The 19,234-nt window shown below is 48.2% G+C and overlaps 1 protein-coding gene across 9 annotated transcripts in view; it reads right to left on the bottom strand.

The window, feature by feature from the left end:
* Positions 1 to 13,226: 13,226 nt before the first annotated feature.
* Positions 13,227 to 19,234, bottom strand: part of PTPN3 (protein tyrosine phosphatase non-receptor type 3) — a 111,773-nt gene continuing 105,765 nt past the window's right edge. For all 9 annotated transcript variants that reach the window (XM_059411105.1, XM_059411102.1, XM_059411103.1 and 6 more), the window contains 4 exons: positions 18,183 to 18,311; positions 17,079 to 17,224; positions 16,440 to 16,575; positions 13,227 to 14,643 (listed from right to left, as the gene is read on the bottom strand). In XM_059411105.1, coding sequence (XP_059267088.1) covers positions 14,566 to 14,643; positions 16,440 to 16,575; positions 17,079 to 17,224; positions 18,183 to 18,311 — 489 coding nt within the window. In that variant the 3' untranslated portion in view covers positions 13,227 to 14,565. The remainder of the gene's footprint in view (positions 14,644 to 16,439; positions 16,576 to 17,078; positions 17,225 to 18,182; positions 18,312 to 19,234) is intronic.

The following is a 19,234-nucleotide window of genomic DNA, read 5'->3' as shown; positions in this document are numbered from 1 at the left end:
ACATGAGCAATGCTTGGGAAATGCAGCCTTTTAGCTGATAACAAGTCATCCCCAAATAAAACGAGGGTTCCATCAGTAAGAACAATGAAGAGAATGGGTACTTAACTGGCAGTTAGCTGTCTTAGCTATGAGTGGTGTCTCAGAGCCCTGGGTCAAATCCTGTATTCAAATTCTACTTTTGGGGCGCCTGGGTGGCTCAGTGGGTTAAAGCCTCTGTCTTCAGCTCAGGTCACGATCTCAAGGTCCTGAGATCAAGCCCTGCATCAGGCTCTCTGCTCAGCAGGGAGCCTGCTTCCTCCTCTCTCTCTCTCTGCCTGCCTCTCTGTCTACTTATGGTCTGTGATCTCTGTCTAAAACAAAATCTTAAAAAAAAAAATTCTACTTTTACCCTTATTTGCGGGCTGACTGGGCAAGTTATTTTCTGAGATTCAATTTTTGCTTCTGTAAAATGGTGCTAACAACTTCTGCTTTCAGAAGATTTTCCCTTTGAGGATTCTGAGAGGTAATCTATGTAATGTACCTAGCACGATGCCTGGCACAGGAGAGATGCTCAATGTATGTGTTGACTCTGATTCGATTAATACCCTGTGCCAGGTGCTAGACTGGAAGTGAAGAACACAAGAGCACGTAATCTCTGCCTTCGGGGAGCTCTAAGTGTGTGTGTGTGTGTGTGTGTGCGCTCGTGCGCGCGTGTGAGGACATGTCACGCAGGTACCACACTATTCTATGTAGATCCCGTCTTCAGTGTCCTTGCTCCTGTGCCCCAGAGGCTGGGAAGGGGGGCTGCTGAGGGCTCCCAGCCATGCACTTCAGGGGAATTGCCTTCTGCTGTTGGGAACTGCCTGCCTCCAGGTTACACACCTTCCTTGGCGTGGTCCATGGCCAAGGACTGGCTAACGCATGCATCAAAAGCCCCGAGCCTTTGCCTTAATTCTGGGACAACTCTGAAGGGCCACCGCGGCTCCAGAATTCCCCCAAAAGATCAACCGAGACTCAGTTGCAAGTGTGTTTCTTCTTCCCTCCCCTTCTTACGGGGCGGATCTCTCGAAAGCATTCCCCCATACCGCTTCCTCACGTGACTCCCCTCAGAGCCCGTTTCCAGGAAACCCGATCTGTGATACATGACAAATTACCCGCAAGAGATTTCTCGGGTGTCTTCGGTTACGCGGGCGGGGACTCGAGCTGGAGACGCATCAGGCCAGCTGTTCTGTCTCTTTCATCACCTCTCTGCATCTCCTCTCTGCGGCGGCCTCCCGACAAGCCAGGCTTTCCGTGACCGCTGTGGGTCCCGATGCCATCTCAAAACTTCTTTTCAACTTCATCCCCCACTGCTAACTCCCTCATTCTCTGGGCATTTCTGTACGAGTCCCTGCAAGAAAGCATCTGATAGGCTCAGCCCATCTTTTCAAGTCAAGCCACCTCACAGGCTGCCGGCAAACCTCTAGATTGGCTGATTTGGGGTCACTTCTGACCCAGTTAGCTGTGGTTGAGGGGAGGAGAGGGAACAGCAGGGCTCGCCTGTGGCCCCAGGGTGTCCCCTGCAGCAGGGCGAGTCGGGGAAGGTGGGTGTTGTGGAAAAGGGGTCCGGTATGTTATCAGGGGTGCTCTCAGAGCAAACGAGGCCCCTGAACACCCAGGAGAAGGTCATCAGAACACGGTGTCAGGCAAAGCCAGAAGGCGCGGCTGCTGCCATGTTCTTGGCTGAGAAAACCAGCCTGATCTGGAATGAAGGGTTCGGAGCGGCAGAGGGAAGGGTGGGTATGTGTGGAATGAAGCCACGTGGGTTGGCACCACCCGTTTCAAGGGAAGTTGAAAGGCAGAGATCCGCCCACGGGGAAGAAAGCAGCTGGAGGGACCCGGGGCCAACTGCGGGAGAGAGATGGGAGCCAGCAAGCAGTCAGATGTCACTGGGACAGATTTAGTTACCTGTTGTTCTCAACAGGACACGTTGTGCTCCCCAGGGAGACCGCAGCTTGCGGGTGGAGCAGGTGATCCCAGACCATGTGCCTGCCACTTTGAGTGTTTTCTTCCCCCTCTCATGCTCCAGACAGCAGGCTCCGACTCTTAAAGGTCCCCACAGCCAAGTTCTGCCCCGCAGCTCGCTCTGTCTGAGGGAGGCACGGTACACCCTCCCATCTGAGGACGCCCACAGCCCCGTGTTTACGCGGCTTGGACCCTCTTGCAGACTGTGAGATAGGGCAAGAGGCATTCACCGCTCTTTATGGCAGAATCCGATGAGGTAGCTGCTAGCCTCCTGTGAATATTTACATTTAATTACACGTGAAGAAAAAGGACTGCCCCCCCACGAAGCTCTCAATTTCAAGTGTTCAGGGGCCGCATAGGTCTGGTGGCTGCCATATTGGATAGTAGAGATACAGAACATTGCCATCATCCTAGAAAGTTCTATTGGGCAGTTCTGCCTTAGAATGTGACCTTCCAGTGTACATCTGTCTGGTTCTTTGTGGCAGTCCCAGACCTCACAAGTAGAGCCAAGGATGTGGCACATAATCCATAAAGCGCTGTGGAATCAACCAACTGATGGGCAATCTCCATTTACAAGGGGGAAAGAAGATGCGGAGAGATGCTGCTGCTTCCATGGGTGGTCTAGCAAACACGTGACAGAACAGGGACTCCCACCCAGTCCCTCCACCTCCCAGCACAATCTGTCCCGAAGCTGCTTTATTTGCCCTCAGTGTCTGTCAGGAGAAAGTGGTCCTCTGTTGCCACCTCAGCAACCTCCTGCTAGCTGATTGGCAAATCGCTTTTAAAAGTGGCTTACGGGGGTGCCTGGGAGGCTCTGTTGGTTAAGCCTCTGCCTTTGGCTCAGGTCATGATCCCAGGGGTCTGGGATCGAGTCCTGAGTTGGATTCCCTGCTCTGCGGGAAGCCTGCTTCTCCCTCTCCCTCTTTCTCTGACACTTACCCTGCTCGTGCTCTCTCTCACTCACTCTCTCAAATAAATAAAAAATAAATAAAATAAACATGGCTTATGATGTTTTTCCCCCAAGGTAAAGGGAATAAAAAATGTGGAAAATACCAACAAGTAGAAAGAAAAGTTACTCATTCCTGTAACGCTAAAACTGGCTCAGTTAACATTTTGGTACGTTTCCTCCAAATCTCTGCTCAGTACTGTTAAAAAAACAAAATTCAACTGAATTCAACTGAGTAAATTTGCACATCTTGGGCGCCTGGGTGGCGCAGTTCGTTAAGCGTCCAATTCTGATTGCCTCTCTGAGGAAAGCTCCAAGTCCCAAAGGCTGCCTGTCGATGAGGAGGCTGGACTGGAACAGCTCCAGGTCTGGCTCTGGCTCTTGGGAACAGGGAAGGTTCCCCTCACTTGCAGGGTATGAGGATTCCAAGTGGACAGAGGAATGGACAAACGTGTCTAGAACTGGAGGGGGACAGAAGGTCCAGGAAACCACGAGAAGGGAAACTTCTACAGTCTGAGTATGGGGTGCTCCCAGAAAGCCAATAAAGAAGGGCTTGCGACACATTTATAAACCCAAGTGAGGAAACCTGTCGCATGCAGTCAGCAGTTGCAACAAATGGGAGACTTTGCAACCCAAGAGCTAAAGATGATAAAACGATGCAAAAAAAAACCCCTCTTGAACAAGGAGGTTTACAATTTTTTGAAGTGATGAAGGAACAGATACGATGAGCCTTAAAACCAGAGCAGAACAGTATGGAAAAATAATAGGCAGGTTCAGAAAGTGTCTACATAGAAAATTTCAAGATTTATTTATTTTGAGAGAGAGCGAGCGAGCAGTGGGAGGGCCAGAAGGAGAGAGAGAATCCCCAAGCAGACTCCCCACTGAGCGCAGCCCCCCCCCCCCCCGACCCGGGGCTCTATCCCAGGACCCTGAGATCATCACCCAGGCCAAAATCCAGAGCTGGCTGCTCAAATGACTAAGCTACCCAGGAGCCCCTCTATGTAGACACTCTAGGAAAGATACAATTATTGAAACACAGGGAGCCCACGAGTTCAGAGATGTGAGGAAAGAATGGGAAAGAAACGATGTTTCTGTTCGGAACAATTGTTAACCTTTCCTGTGAACCAGGCACTGTTTCAGGGATTTCAAATGCTTTAATTCATTTAATCTGCTCCGTTTTATGACGTAGGTGATGGCATTTCACACTGGGGAGGCAGGGAAGATTCCAGTGGCCCTGGGAACCAGCCATCCCCAGGACAATCAAGGAATCATAATAGATGTTATGTATTATACATATACAATAAAGGACTTTACATGGATTATCTCATTTAATCCTCAGTTAATAATTGCATTAATCCTTCTAACAATCCCTCAAGGCAGGTGTTACTGTCACCTCTATTTCAAGACTTAGGATATTGAGCTTTCAGCCGTTAAGAAATTCCCCTCATGTTTACAGTCTCACCAAGCACTGTAGTTGGGATTTAAAATGAGGCAAGTTGAGAGGTGCTTGGGTGGCTCTGTCCCTTGAGCATCTGCCTTCAGCTCAGGTCATGATCCCAGGATCCTGGGATCCAGCCCCTCGTCAGGCTCCTTGCTCTGCGAGGAGTCTGCCTCTCCCTCTGTCTCCCCCTGCCACTTTCCCTGCTTGTGCTCTGTCAAATTTAAAAAAAAAAAAAAAAAAACTTATATTAAAAAAATAAAATAAAATGAGGCAAGTTGAATTCACGGTCCAAGCTCTGAACAACAATGCTAGGGAACCAGTGGCTCTTCATTCTTATTTTAATTTTGGGCATTACTTATTACTAAAGTGGCCATACAGCTGCTGATTTAATGTTAATCATAGTGGACTTAAAAAAATATAAAAATTAAAAAAAAAAAGGTACCAAAGCATCTAGAGTAAAACATCTGCATTTTTAAAAAACTGTGTTCCAAGGTTCTTGTGTGAACTTTCAGAGTTATTTTACGCTTATAGACACAAGTGTCTATTGTCTATAGCTACAACTATATGTAGTCTATTCACATAGATGGATGTTCTATTCAATTTTTTTTTTTTTTACATAATTGGAAGTTTTCTCTACACCTTGTTCTTATCTTGCTGTTTTCATTTAACACTATCTGGAAGAGCATTCTACATTCGCATAATAGTAATAAAAGGATAGTATAGAACATTTACTATGCTAGTTTGTAAAAGTCTAGAGTAATAACAATAAAGGGCTTCCTCATTGCTGTTTGTGACGGCTGAATATTCCATTGTAAGTCTGTATTACAATTTAACTAGACCTCTATGCTGGGCATTCGAGTTCTTTTCAGGCTTCTGCCATAACGATGCTGTAGTGAATAATCAGGTATGTGGGCTACTTCACACAGGTGAGGAATACATTCCTGAAGGTGAAACTGCTGAGTCAAGGTCACATGCCTTTGTGATGTTAATTTGTACTATTAAGCAATCTGAGACTAGGTAAAAGTGATTTTTTAAAAATGATTTTTTTCCCTGATTATAAAAAGATACGTGAGAGTTTTGGAAAAAATCTAAAAGCAACCTTAATTCATAAACCTCAAGATAGTCACTGGTAACCTAGTGGTAGAATCTTTTGAGCCTCTTGTTCTGTATGCGCGTACACACCTTGAACACCACGCTCTTTAGTCTGTATTGAGCTTTTTATATTGGACATTACATCATCATTTTAAATTTTGCTTAGCTGCTCCTTACAAATGGTATTTTCCATGATTGCACATTCTCTTGTACGACCATGCCATAATTGATTTAACCTATATCCTCAATATTGGACAATTCCATTGTTTCCAATGTTTCCGTGCTTTAGAAATCTCTGCAAAGAACAATGATGTATAAAAATTGCCTCCATTTCTGTTTGATTTCATAGCTGCTTTTTATTCTAATCAACTGAATCAATGACTAGAAGTTAGATTAAAGAATATCAACATTTTTCAAGTTCTTAAGACCAAAGGTTAAAATGGTAGCCCTCCTGGTGGACTGTACCAGTTGATGTTCCAACACCGTCAACTCACCTCCCCCTTATCAACATGGAGACTTACGTTACAGGAAAGTCAGCAAAATCTGTTGTGTTGTCCTTATGATCCTATCGGTAATGCTTATTTATCATAAACAATTGGAGAAGAACAAAACTTAACAAAAAAGCCTCCCCTCCCCCAATCCCACAACTTTGGTCTAAACACTCTCAAAATGTTGACTTCCTTTGTAGGCTTTTCTCCATTCGAATATTTTCCATAAAACTGTCATTAAATATGCTTAAAAACATGACTTTTATTTTTGCCAAGTGTAAAGCTAAAAATGGTATCTCTTCTTTGAAAATTTTGTCATATTTGCTACAAATATTTTTCTCAGTTTATTGATTGCCTTTTTCTGGTGCGTATGGTATCCTGAATTTTTATGTGGTCAGACGTAGCGAGCTTTTTCTTTCGTCTCTCCCCCAGCTCCTTTAATAACTTCTTGTCCTGGGGTGGGGGGAAGGGTGATGGGGTGTTAAGGGACATAATCGAGGCAGAGTATTCGGGAGAACAGGGCCTGGCTGAGATCAGCAACATAAAGGGAAGAGCACTGGCTGGTGTTCATTCTGTGGACATTTATTTAGTGACACCTGCTTCTCTTTGTGCTGTGATCGCTCTAGCAGCGAGATGAAGTGAGCATAACCACGGGACTCAACACACAAGAGAGGCGGTGTCTTCCCAGCCATCAGAGGGCCACACAAAAGGAACCCCGCACTCATCAGCTGCCCCTCCCCACCCCTCTTCCTCCTAGCCCCCGTCTGGGATCAACTTCCCATCTACTTTCTGTCTCTATGAATCTGTCTTCTTGGGGCACTCCTGTAAGTGGAGTCATTCGACACCTGACCTTTTGTGTCTGGCTTCGCTCATTTAGCGTGTTTTCAAAGTTCACCCATGTTGTAGCATGTGTCAGCCCTGCGTTCCTACTCCTGGCCAGATAATGTTCCGCTGTGTGGACAGACCATGTCTTGTCTCTCCAGTCATCTGCTGACAGACATTTGGCTGTTTTCCACATCTTGATCATTGTGAAGGAGGCTGCTATGAACAGCTTTTTGGGTTCTGGGTGGTAGGAAGGAAAGACAGGAGAGCTTGACCTGGGATGAGTGAGGCAGAAAGATGATGACCAAGGATCTGTGCGAGAGGGCTTGCCTGAGGCGGGTTTGCTGATGGAGGGAGACACACAGGAGGCTGCTGGGCACTGACTGCGGGGAAGGGAGCAGCTCCTGGGCCTGCTGGGCTCCCGCACGCCCGGATGGTGCGTACCAAACGCAAGAACAGAATGCCTCCACGCTCTGTGTGATCCAGGACAACGCAGATTTGAAACAAGAAATGAGAGGCCCCTGAAGGGCTCTGACTGGAACATGTATCTTAGGATGTGTCTAGGCATTTCTCAGTTGTTTTTCTTTCAATTTGGTGAATTTTTATGGTTGGTTTATAAATAGCGCGTCTTCTGTTTGCACGTTTGACTCACTGGCCTCGATTCCAATCAGGCCTGCTCTCCTTTCACACCTCTGGCTGGTGCCAGGTAGGTCTCTCACTGCAACCGAAGCCGTGCGCCTGGTCTGGGTGACATGTGAGCGCGCGGTTCCTCGCGGGAGCCCCAGAGGCCGAGGTCACAGTGACCTCATACTCGTCACACGCGCGCCTCTCCTAGGCATTGTCCCTCCACGCCATGCGGTTCTGTTGCACTTTTTCCTTGCATTTAAAATGAATATTTTAAAATATTTTACCTCATTTTTCTTCTCTCCTCTCTTCTTCCTTCGCTGTGGGACACCCTGTCTGTACTCTTCCATTATTGCAGCCTGACGGGACTATGACAACTGTGTATTCACCCTCAGATGGACTATTTTAATAACTGCACTTAATTACAGAGAGCGTTGGAATGGATTAAAATGTAAGCAGAAAGAGCACAAAAGAAAAGGCAACTACAGTGGCCAACTGGGGTGTTTGGGACCCAGGAGTATCTACATCATTTTCAGGAATGAAATTTTGTGTTCAGACGTGGCTGTGTGAGACTCCTCAGACTGGCTCCGTCAGCCCCAAACCGCAATCTCATCCTCTTCCCCACACTGGTCTTCCCGGCTTGTGGCAGCCACACGCACCCCGTTGCCCAGCCTAGAAACTGGCCTGCCCTCAGCTCCTCTCTCTGCACACCTGCCAGTTCTGAGTCCCCTCTTCTTCCTCTCATGTTATGTTGGGACTGTGACCACTTACCTCGTCCTCACTGCCACCAACTCTCCCCTGGACCTCTCCCACCGCAGGTCCCAACAGGTCTTCCCTGGTTCTTCCTTTGGTTTGGACGATGATGTTCCAAGTCCCGGGGGCAGCCTCAGCAGAAATCCTGGAGCCTTCCTTGACCACAAGAGGAACCTAGAGGTTTAGGGACTGACAAGTATTGGATACAACTGTGACCAAGGGGAGACTAACTTGCGTAATTTGGGGGTGGGGCTCTAGAGTTTCTAGAAAAGAAGTTGATTCTGTGTTATCAGTCTATTCTTATTCCAACTATGTTTGCATGGAAGGGATGGGTGCTGACCTTGTCTGCTGGTGAGTGCTGTACTTCCAGACCATGGATCAGTCTCACCTGAATGACTTCATTGCATCCTCCCTGTGTGCTAGGTCTGAGCAGAGTAGCTCCTCCTAAGTCAGCCTTTCAGTAGGTCTGAAGTCAAGGAATCTTCAGGGGAGCTGCTAAGGTGCCCAAATCATCATTTCCCCGTCTTCAATAAGAAAACTCCAGACTTTTGGCTGAGTAGTGTGCCATCCAGAATAAAGACTTCATTTCCTAAACTTACTTGCAGCTAGGTGTACCCATATTATTAAGTTCTGGCCAACTGATTGTAAGTCAGTGCAAAAAAGTCTATGCAACTTTTAGGAATTATCCTTTAAGGCAAAATACTTTTTTTTTTTTTTTTTTTTTTTTGCCACCATTTCCCTTTTTCTTTCCAGCTGGAGTGTGGATGTGATGACTGCCGCTGGAGCAGCCATATTGGACTGTGAGGTAGAAGATGAAGATGTAGGCTGGGGCTAATGGAGCAATGAGATTGGAGGGGCACAGATCATGATAACCATTTAGCCCCTTTACCAGCTCTGGACTCCTGTGTTTATCTGAGAGAGAAATAAATTTCTATTTTGCTCCATCCAACTTTACTTTGGTTTTGGGATTCAGAATCTGATCCTCAAAAGTAGGATGTTGCAAATAATAACTAAAATATGGCATTGGCTTAGTGGAACTGGCAGGCCAGCAGATGGCAAAAACAGACATTGCCTTTTATACAGTGACTAAGGTGTCACTTTGATGGAAGTGTCACCTGCAGTACTTTGGAGGAGGAACCTCATGCTGACCAAGGCCAGATAATAGAGAAAATGGTGGGAGGGCACAATAAGTATGACTGTTGTTCCTTGTTGCTTTTCACAAAGTCCCATAAAAGTGAGATTGGCTGGGGCTTGAGCCTGGTGGGCTGCAGCAGAGATGGAAGGGAGCATGGTTTGGCTAAGGGAGGCAGCCTGTAACCTGTTCTCAAAATGCATGAAGGTCTTCAAGTACAGAAAATACCAACTGCTGCTGTTCTTCAAACTGCAGCTATTCAAGGCAGTGGTCTTGAAGTGACAGCCTTAGCAGGAGATAAGGCTGAGGGCAGCAAGGCATCTTCAGGACTCTCAGCCAGAAAATAACTAGGTAGCTCTAAAGGTCAGATGAAGGGTCTTGCCTTCCCACCCAAGGCTTCTCTTTCTGGTGGCAAGGTAGCTACCCTTAAGAGGCATGAGCAGAGCACAGAATGTCATTCTAGGCCAGACCTTCAGCTGTGGGTACTTGCTGGCATTCAGAAACCACAACTCTGGTTACCCCCCAAAACTGCTCCAGAAGTAAACAGGTGACAAAAGCTGTTCCGTCCCCAAGAAGGCTGCTCACCACTGCATTCCCACCTTGGATGTGGCCATGGAGGACCATGGACAAGGAAGTCCCCCAGAGAGCAGGACTTGGCTGTTGGGCAGCGGAGGGACTTACTGGCCTTCTAGAAGCATCTTTGTTCTTCCTGTGCAGTGGGCTTGGATAACTGCTTGGAGCAGTGTTTTCTGTTCTTTCCTCTTCTGAGTTTTCAGTGGTTGTTTTCCTATTTCTACTTCCCTGTGTTGGGAGATGACTTGTCTTGAATTTAGAGGTCATTAGACAAGAAGTCACACAGAGCTGATGGAGAAGACCACAGATCATCCAAAGGTGATCTTAGCTTTAGCTTCAAGACATAAGTGGTTGGGGCTTGGGTTGTCTACCTTGGAGAGAGGAGGAATGGCAGAACCAAAGGATTGAACTATGGTAGAGATTATTAATTGTCCCTCAAACCCATTCTTTCCTTCTCAGAAACAGGACTCTTGAATTTGTAAGACACATAGTTTCTGGGAATAAAAACCTTTCCTAGACTGCCTTGCAGGAGTTATAATGCTGCCACTCAGTTCTAATTCATGGAGATGTCCAACATCGAGATGATATACCCTAAGGGGGGGGGTTGCTTGCTCCTTCCCCCTTCCTCCATCAGGCTGGCTGGAGCCATCATCACGGACCTCAGCATTGAAGCAGCATCCTGGGGATGGCAGAGCACCAGGTCAAAAGGAACCTGGGACCCTGCGGCTCTTGGAGCCACTCTGGCAGCCCTGTGTGATATATAAAGTACTGAAACTTCTTTACATCGGTTATTGTTGTCATGACAGCTGAACCTAATTCAGATCTAGAATTTGCCCTACCAGGTCAAGACAGAAATAGGTAGGGAGCACCGTCATGCTCCTAATGGAGGGAAGGCGGGCATGGGCAGAGAGCACTCGCCTCCGAGACAGTTAATATTTACTTAGAGAAAAAAAAAAAAAAGCAAACAGAGTGAGAAAACCCTTTCAGAAATCAAGACAATTATTAGATTAAAAATGTCAGCACACAACAAAAAGTTTTGCATAACTTGTGTGTTTTTATATCATCAAACTTTTTCAGTAGAGTCACAGACGGTTCAGAATGAAACACATCCCAAATTTGGGGGAAAAAATGTCACTTATTAAGGTACTTTCCAAAACAACGTAATACCAATCTTTTCGTTGCTCCAAACAGAATGTGGGTTATAAAGATGGTGGACAGTCGGCCATCAGACTCCCACATGTGCGGTTCCTCAGAGTTAGGCTAAGGTCAGAGTCTCTGCAGTCTTTACAGGTTTTGTTCTCAGCGCAGAACGGCAAGAACCAGGGGGTGCCGATCCTTGTCTCGGCTTTCAACCCTGCTAAGGTTTGAGGGACAGTATCTTGGAGACAAGTCATGGAAATGTGCTATGTCTCTCTCCAGTTGCATTATATGGCTTTGATTGGCGGTTTATTTCAATTCTCTGGAACACTGACTCCCAGAATGGTAAACGTGAAAGAACCCAAGAACTCATCTAGTCCAGCCCAACCTTCTCCTTTTCACACATAAGGAGATTGAAGTCTTAGGGTGATACATCTCACCCAAGTCTAGGTCTAGACCCTAGTGAGCTTTCCCTTGTCTGAGCGTCTATGAGCATTTCCTATTGATGCTGCCTCTTTGAAGCCTCTGAGGGATGAAGCGGCCTGTTGCTTTCACTAAAATGATAATTTCTGAGGAACAACAAAAACAAAAGTATCAGGTAGCAATAGAGGACCAAGAGCGCCTACACTAATTTAAAAGCATTTTTAATGTTTTAATGTTAACGGTCTGGAATTAAAATAAAAAGCTTAATTTAAAACCTTTTTAAGTATAAATTACTGTGGTAGGAATTACAGACCAGCATGTTTGTGATACAACACCTCTCATCCTGACTTCCTCCAGCCAATCTGAGTTTATGTTTTTTTTTTCCCTGGGAAGTCAAAATACCAAGTACAGCTTCTACAGGGACACAGGAGGGACGTCCCTTCTTAAGTCAGCACGTTGGTGGGTCTGATCAGATCTTCCAGAGAACAAAATGCAGATGTAAAATGTCTTTTCTGTTCACATTCAGCCCAATTTTCCAGGCAAAATATTCCGTTTTGAAGTTTTTCACTTAGGACTCCAAAAGACTCAAGTATAATTGCTTAAATGTAGGAAGCACTGAAGCAGGAATATGGTGGCACAGAATTTAATCAGCTGTGTCTGCAGTAATATTTACTCGTGTATTTTGCCCCTTTAGATAATTGTCTTGTCTTGTTCTTCCCCAGTATTTCATGAATTTTGTTGCTGGTAACATCTGTTGGGTCTGGACCTCTGGCCTGAACCATGGCAGAAAAAGGTGAGCTACAATCCTGGTAAGCTTTTTAGAAATTTATATACAATAATGACAGCATTTCTGCAACTATATTGAGTATTTTTTTTAAGGAAAAAAAAAACCACAACTCTCCAAACACATTTAGTCTTCTCAAGCTTCTTGCACACAGGGTGCTGGTGCATTTTTATCAAACAGCAATGTTTTGCTAGACATCTTGATGGCATTTATGTGGAGGTCAGCTTTCTACCTTCCCCTTTTTTGGGACTTAACTGGTAGAATGTTTTTTGAGTCCAGACTGAAGAAAGGCATTGGTAGGAGGATATTCATTTACCCTTTTGTTCTCAGCAAAAGAAATTTTCTTTTGTGGAAAGATCCATATACTTCTGCTTCTGGTTTTGGGCTAATGGCTGGTACATTAACTTTTCCAAGTAATGCACCTGTAAGCAGTGTCAGATAGCTACCAGCTGATGAAATCTCCCGCTGAGAGCATTCTCTTCCGTCCTCATATTCAACCCATAGCCTCAGAACTATTTCTCCTGTTTGACAGGAAATAGAAGAAAGAGATGTACTGCTCCAAAATGACTAGGCCAAGAGATAGTTATTGAGGAGTGGGACCAGGAACCAAATCTCCAACTGCATAATTGCAATCTTTCCGGGTTCATTCTGGAATCCAATAAAGATGGGGCTTCGATGGTCTCCTGTCTCAGAGTAGTGGGCTATGACATGACGTAACACTTCACTCCCACCCTTGCCATTTAGCAGTAAAATACTGGTGGGGGACAGGTGGGAAGTATGTAACCAAATGAGCTAAGTGTGGAGATAAAGAACCTTGAGAAACCTGGCTCCCATCATCTAGGTCTGTATCCAGCTTGCAACCAGGAAACGACTCAAATGGTCCAGCGTTTGCGAACCATCAAAATGGCTTCACTTCTGCACACTATGATATAAAAGCATCCTTTTCCTATAAATCCCACGAAGAAACTGGCTGTGCTTCCTCTCCCTTCTGGATACATAAAAGCCGCTATTTAAAAATACCACGTTAAAAATTTTATGTAATTTATTTTCCTTAAATAATAATTTTGCTACAATCCTGTCATAAATTTTTTTAAAAAATTTAACACAGTATGAACAAAGGCATAATTCTTTAGAACAATCAAAATCAGGGTGCACTTAGAATAAATTAACATCAAATTGTGTTTATATTCAGATAGCCTGATCCTCTCCTTTGAAATGAAATGGAGACCATTCTAACCGAGGGTGAATGCACACATTTGTTCTTCTATACAGAGACTCATTCTTTATAGAAACTCAACTGTAATTTGAATCAAGTTCGGAATCCTGAGAAACACTTACCATGGGCACACACACACATCCACACACATCTGCGGACAACCCTCTAGAAGCTGGGGTTCCCATGGTTCCACGACTAGATCTTTCCTCAGAAGGGCCAAAGATTCTGAATATTTAGATGATATCCCATCTCCCCTCAGGAAAATCGTTAATGTTTCAAGTTTAATAGCTTGAAGTAGCAGCAATCCACGTAGTAGGTTCAGTAGTCGAGAATTCCAGTCTTGGGCTCTGCAGATACAGCAAAGGGGCGAGCAGAGGCCAGAAGGCCCCCACTCCTAAGGACGGACAGGACGCACGGGGAGACGTCGTTCTCAGAGCCTCAGCTGAAAGCTTTCCTGACCTCACATGACTAACCCGGTCCAGGCACTGTGTGAGCCCCTGGAGAGGGTCACTAATGCAGGGGAGCAAGCGGGGCATTTTGGACATGATTCTCAGAAACACGAAATACGGGAAGTGGCGGGGAGATGGGGCAGAAGAAGGCGGGGCAGGAAAGGTGGCGCCTGCCCCTCGGCCTGCAATCCCACCAGCCTGCCTCTGAGGACCTTCATCAGGGTTCCCCTGGCAGCGGCGCGTGAATGCCAACGGTTCCCGCTCTGCCCCGAAGCACAGAAAGCTCAGCCCTTAGAGTCCTATAAACACATACACACAAATGCCCTAGCAACTCCAAGTAGCCACACACTCTTGTTTCTGGGAGGTCAACAGCGTGGCTGGCCTCCCCTCCCAACTGCCCAAGGATGGTTTACAGGAACACGGTGAGGTCTAGGGAGGAAGGCAATAGGACAGGCCCCGAACTGAGATCCCCCTTTTGCTTATTTCGAGGACGAACGGGCCTAAGAGTTGCTATAACTGCATGCGTATCTACACGGTTCCTCTGTACATGATACCTCTTCTAGAGAACTTTAAAGTGCCTGGGTTCAAATGTGCTCATTCCTTCCCCACGGCCTACAGATTTCCTCTTGCTGCTTCCGGAGAGAAGGTCTGGCCTGGCGGAGGACGCCCTTGGGAAGGAGGAATGAACGTTTCACAGTTGTCTTAACTGGGATCCAGCATTTGGACTAAGCCCTCTTCATAAACACGAAGGATCGCTTCACATACAAACTTGTATTGGCTCTGGAAAGGAAAAGGAAAGAAACCTGTCAGCCCACCTGTGGCTCCGGAAACACGGCCTCGTACCGCATCCATGCTGGGTCTTTCACACCGCTCGTTGAGTGCTCTGAGCTCCGGCTCTGGGCCAGGGCAGACCCTGGGTCCCTGCTAGGGACACACGGCGGGGCAGAGACCCCCGTGCAGCCGTAATTCCTGCATCATGAGGGCTGGGGGCTCCCAGACAGTGACAGGCGAAGTGTCATGGATGCCCCTGCCGAGGGAGGAAGCAGCCCGTTCTGTGCTGCAGAGTCAGGGCTCAGCGCCCTGGCCAGGAACACTTGGCCGGAAAGGAGAGGCTGCGCTGGTGGCCGGGCCTGGGGCATGTGGGGGCCTTGAGCCACAGTAAGGAGCCTGGACCCTGTCTTAGGCAGGGCCACTGAACGCTGCTCTGCAGAATGTGGTTCTTTATATTAACTGACACCTATGGAACTTATTTAGTGAAGTGTATGGGGTGAAAGAAAGCATTGAGATGGTGCTTTACCAGCTGGGAAAATCGACCCGGAAGACGCACTGTAAACATGGTAAACCAGGGGCGCCTGGGCGGCTCAGTGGGTTAAGCCGCTGCCTTCGGCTCAGCTCATGATCCCAGGATCCTGGGATGGAGCCCCGCATCGGGCTCTCTGCTCAGCAGGGAGCCTGCTTCCCCCTCTCTCTCTGCCTGCCTCTCTGCCTACTTGTGATCTCTGTCAAATAAATAAATAAAATCTTAAAAGCAAAAACAAAAAACAAAAACCATGGTAAACCGGCAGTGAGGGCTTCCGTAACATGAACCAGGGCAGAGAACAAGAGTCTTAATAACCTGATCTTTTCCTCTTAATTGTGTTTCCCAAGTATAATATAAAACAAGAGCTCACGATCATTAGAGAAATCTTAGAAACTCTGTCCATGAGCTTGTGAGGGCACAGAGCTGGCTGCAACATGGCATTCCCACTCCTTTCTTTGCTTACTCCACCACCTCCTCCAGAAAGCCTTCCTTGACTTTCCAAAGTCTGCTTTTGATACTCCTCCATTGAGTTCCCGGACTCCCCCTAGACTTCATTACTGTTGAAGTTTTTAACGGACTGATCCAGTTTTCCCATCACATACAAGCTTGGGTCTCTCTGGTGTGTGCCATTTTCTAAATGAATGTGGGATGGTCCCCATTTTACAAAAGCTGGGGAAACTGAGGCTTGGAGAGAGGTTAAGGGACTAGCCAAAGGTCACCCAGTATGTGGGGTAGCCTGAATCATGTGCTTTTTTCTATATCCCCCCACCCCCCTCTCTTGAAGTTCAAGGGGAAACCCACAAGCTTTCCTTTGGGAGACACTTGCAGTGTAACTGGCTGAGGTGTGATGCACGTGGGTGACAGCCCAAGGAGGAGAGAGTAGGGCTGTGTGAAATGTCCACTGAGCCAAAAGGCTCACCCACAGACAGGCAGGTGCAGTAAAACCCTCGGGGGACTTTGCTTACTTCTGATGGATAAGTGATGGGCCAGTGGCTCAAGCATGTAGAACACAACCAGGGCTGCTCCCTGGCTGTGAGGCTGGCAGGAACCACATGACGGAAACAGCAAAGGGGAAGGGAGCAAAAGACAGAGGTCACACAGGGTGGGCTTTGGGGTCGCTCAGCCCCTGACTAGCTCTGTGACCTTGGGCAAGGGATACAGAGCCCCGAGCCTTGGTCTCTGAACACGCCAAGCCCTTCACGCAGGCCTGGCCCAGGGCAAGCAGCCAGAAAGTATTGGCCACTGTTACTACTTTTATCAATGGGTTTCTACTCACTGATGTCTGCACCATCATGGCACGCTGGTCTCGCATTTTCCGGACAATATCCAGTGGGTAAACAGGCAGGTTTCTCTCAATGAGGCACATGGCTGTTTCCATGGTGACCAGCACACCTGTGCGCCCTATTCCAGCACTGGGGGACAGAAGCAGAGACTTGGGATTTGCTCACGCAGTGTTTCTGTTAGGCCCAGCTTAACTCCCAGCCAGTTCCCACGTTTACTCAGACAGAGCCTTCCTCCCCTGACCTTCAGGAATACGAAACGCACATTCAGGGCGTGCTCTCGGAACGGGCTGAGCACGGCTCTCCTCGTATATTCTGAGGCCAGGGGCTTCAACACCCGTGAAGAGAAACCCAGCTTTAAGTGCAAGCTGTACTCCACTCTCATTCACGTCTATTGTGAAGGTCAGAGGCTCAAGGACAGATGGAAAGCTGAGGGTGCAGCTTTCTTTTTCTGGTCTACATTCAGGACCTTATTCATAAAATTCCAAATCTTTTGAAAGCGCAGAAGTAAAGCAGAGGCGTCTTGTAAAGGCTTCTGGTCTCGTGGGATTTAGAGTGCTCTTTGCTAACTTTCTCCAGGTCTTTCCCTCTGGGGTGTGCGTGGGAACACAAACAGCACCGGAGGGCCACCGTACCTGCAGTGAACTAACACAGGTTCGCCGTCCACGCGCAGGGACCGCACAGAGTTGACGAATTCCAGAAAGTCTGAGGAGTCATCGGGAACACCGTGGTCAGGCCACGCGACATACTGGAGGTGTGTCACAGTGTGCTCCTCCCCAGTCTGTGGAAGAGGCAGCGTGGCCTTGGTGAGTCCATCCAGAAGGTGGGCAGGGGGACCCCAGCCTCAGTTACAGTGGTCCTGTCTCTGGCTGTCCTTCCGCCCACCATGCACAGCCCTGCCGAGGCCCCCAGAAAGCCCCACTCAGCAAGGCTACCCTCCTACGCACGCACCCATCCTCTGGGACATGGCTCAGGCCACAACCCTGGCCCCACGCCCCCAGGACAGGTTCCTTCCCCACTTCTGCCCTCTGCGATTCCTTCCCTTTTGCTCTGATGGTCCTTGCCGTTAGGGCCACAAATGGGCTTTTTCTTTCTTTCAGAGAGCAAAATACACGTACCATGAGCTTACCACTTTAAGCACTAGGTGTACAGTTCAGTGGGATTACCTACTTCCCGGTGTGGTGCAACCATCACCACTAGCCTTTCGCAGAAGTTGTTCATCTTCCTGAGCTGCAGCTCCGGACCCGGGGAGCACTAACTCTTCATGCCCCCGCCCCCCAGCCAAGCACTTCCTGTCTCTCGGATTTGGACTCCTGCACTACTCTGTCAGCTGCACAGTACTTTCCTCTTGTGGCTGGCTGGTCTGACCTAGTAGAATGTCTTCAAGGGTCATCCTTGCTGTAACATGCATCAGCCTGTTTGAAAGGCTGTGAAAGGCTGAATAGGATTTCCATCGTATAAACGGACCATATCTTGTTTCTCCACGTATCTGTCTATGGACACTCGGACGTTCCCACCTGCGGGCTACGGTGAGCAGTGGTGCTATGAACAAGGGTGCTGGTTCTTTCACAAGTCGGCCTGTGCACTGGCTGAGAGGCTCACCAGGGGAAAATGGAGAACAGACCTGGAGGCACCAGCCCCTGGTGGTCCACCAGGACCATGGTGGATACTGCTGTAGAGCCTGCCTCTAAGCTATGCCCTCCCCGCCACCCCCATTCCCTGCAGGGGGCGCGGCTTACCTCAGTGTTGGTGACCAGCATTTCCCGGAACACGTAAGCAATGGTGCAGTCCTCTGACTGACATCGGATGTGAAAGTTGCCATGTTCCATGACATCGGGAGGATCAGGCCAGTACTGGTGACACTTGGTCTGCAAGGGAACCGCCGGGTGTGAGCTAATCTCTGCTATGGGGCTGGTGCTAAGGACCAGTCACCAGGACGGACGGGGGTGGGGGCATCCAGCCAGAGCCCACGCACTCCCACCAGGTACTCTGAGAGCGGCTGGTAGCGGGCAGCCTCAGGCAGAGCCCATCAGCTCTGTCTGCTCCCTGAGTGCAGGAGAGGAGCCTCCCCTCCTCTCCTGGAGAGAAGGATAAAAGTGGGCCTGCCAGGGGCCAGGCCACAGCTCTCCACGCAGCCTGGGGCTGCAGCCCGGAGGTTGAGTACAGAGCCCAGCCTCCTCATCACCAGGGTCCGCTTGCTGGAAGAACAGGAGAGGCCTCAGACATGGTGCCTCGACACAGGAACAACCTCTCTTCCTCATCCTCCCCTAATCCCCGCATCAAGCCCGCTCCAGGGCCCCGGGCCCCTTCTCTGCTCTCCATACCCCCACCCACCCTCTCTCCTTCACCATCCATCCCCTACCCACTCGAGTAGAAGGTCTCAAGGCACAGCGGTTAAGAGCACACAGCGGGAAGTCAGAAGTCTACTGGACTCATTTTCTCCTCTACCGGTTAGCCTTATGACTTTGAACCTGCCTCTCAACCTCTTGGGATTATCACCGTTTTCACTGGATAGACTGGGACAGCACCTGCTTCCCTGATGGTGGCAGAGGCTGGAGGTAATGGTGGGCAGTGCCAGGCTCACTGTGGGGGGGTCAGGTTACCATGGTTGCTATGAGCCCCCCCCCATCAACTTCAGTTAGGGTGATCAGAAATTCCACAGAAATCCCAGCGAAAGAAGGCCCCAAACAGAGATGAACATCCCTCCCTGTACATTCAAGCAGAATCCCCTAGTCCCTCAGAGGCTTTTGTCCACAACTCACAGAGCTGACACACTCCCCAGATGGCCAAG

This window comes from Mustela nigripes, chromosome 9, assembly GCF_022355385.1.
Source record: "Mustela nigripes isolate SB6536 chromosome 9, MUSNIG.SB6536, whole genome shotgun sequence".
Classification (NCBI taxonomy): Eukaryota; Metazoa; Chordata; class Mammalia; order Carnivora; family Mustelidae; genus Mustela; species Mustela nigripes.
The sequence above is the reverse complement of the archived record's forward strand: the minus strand, read 5'-3'. Positions and strand labels throughout refer to the sequence as shown.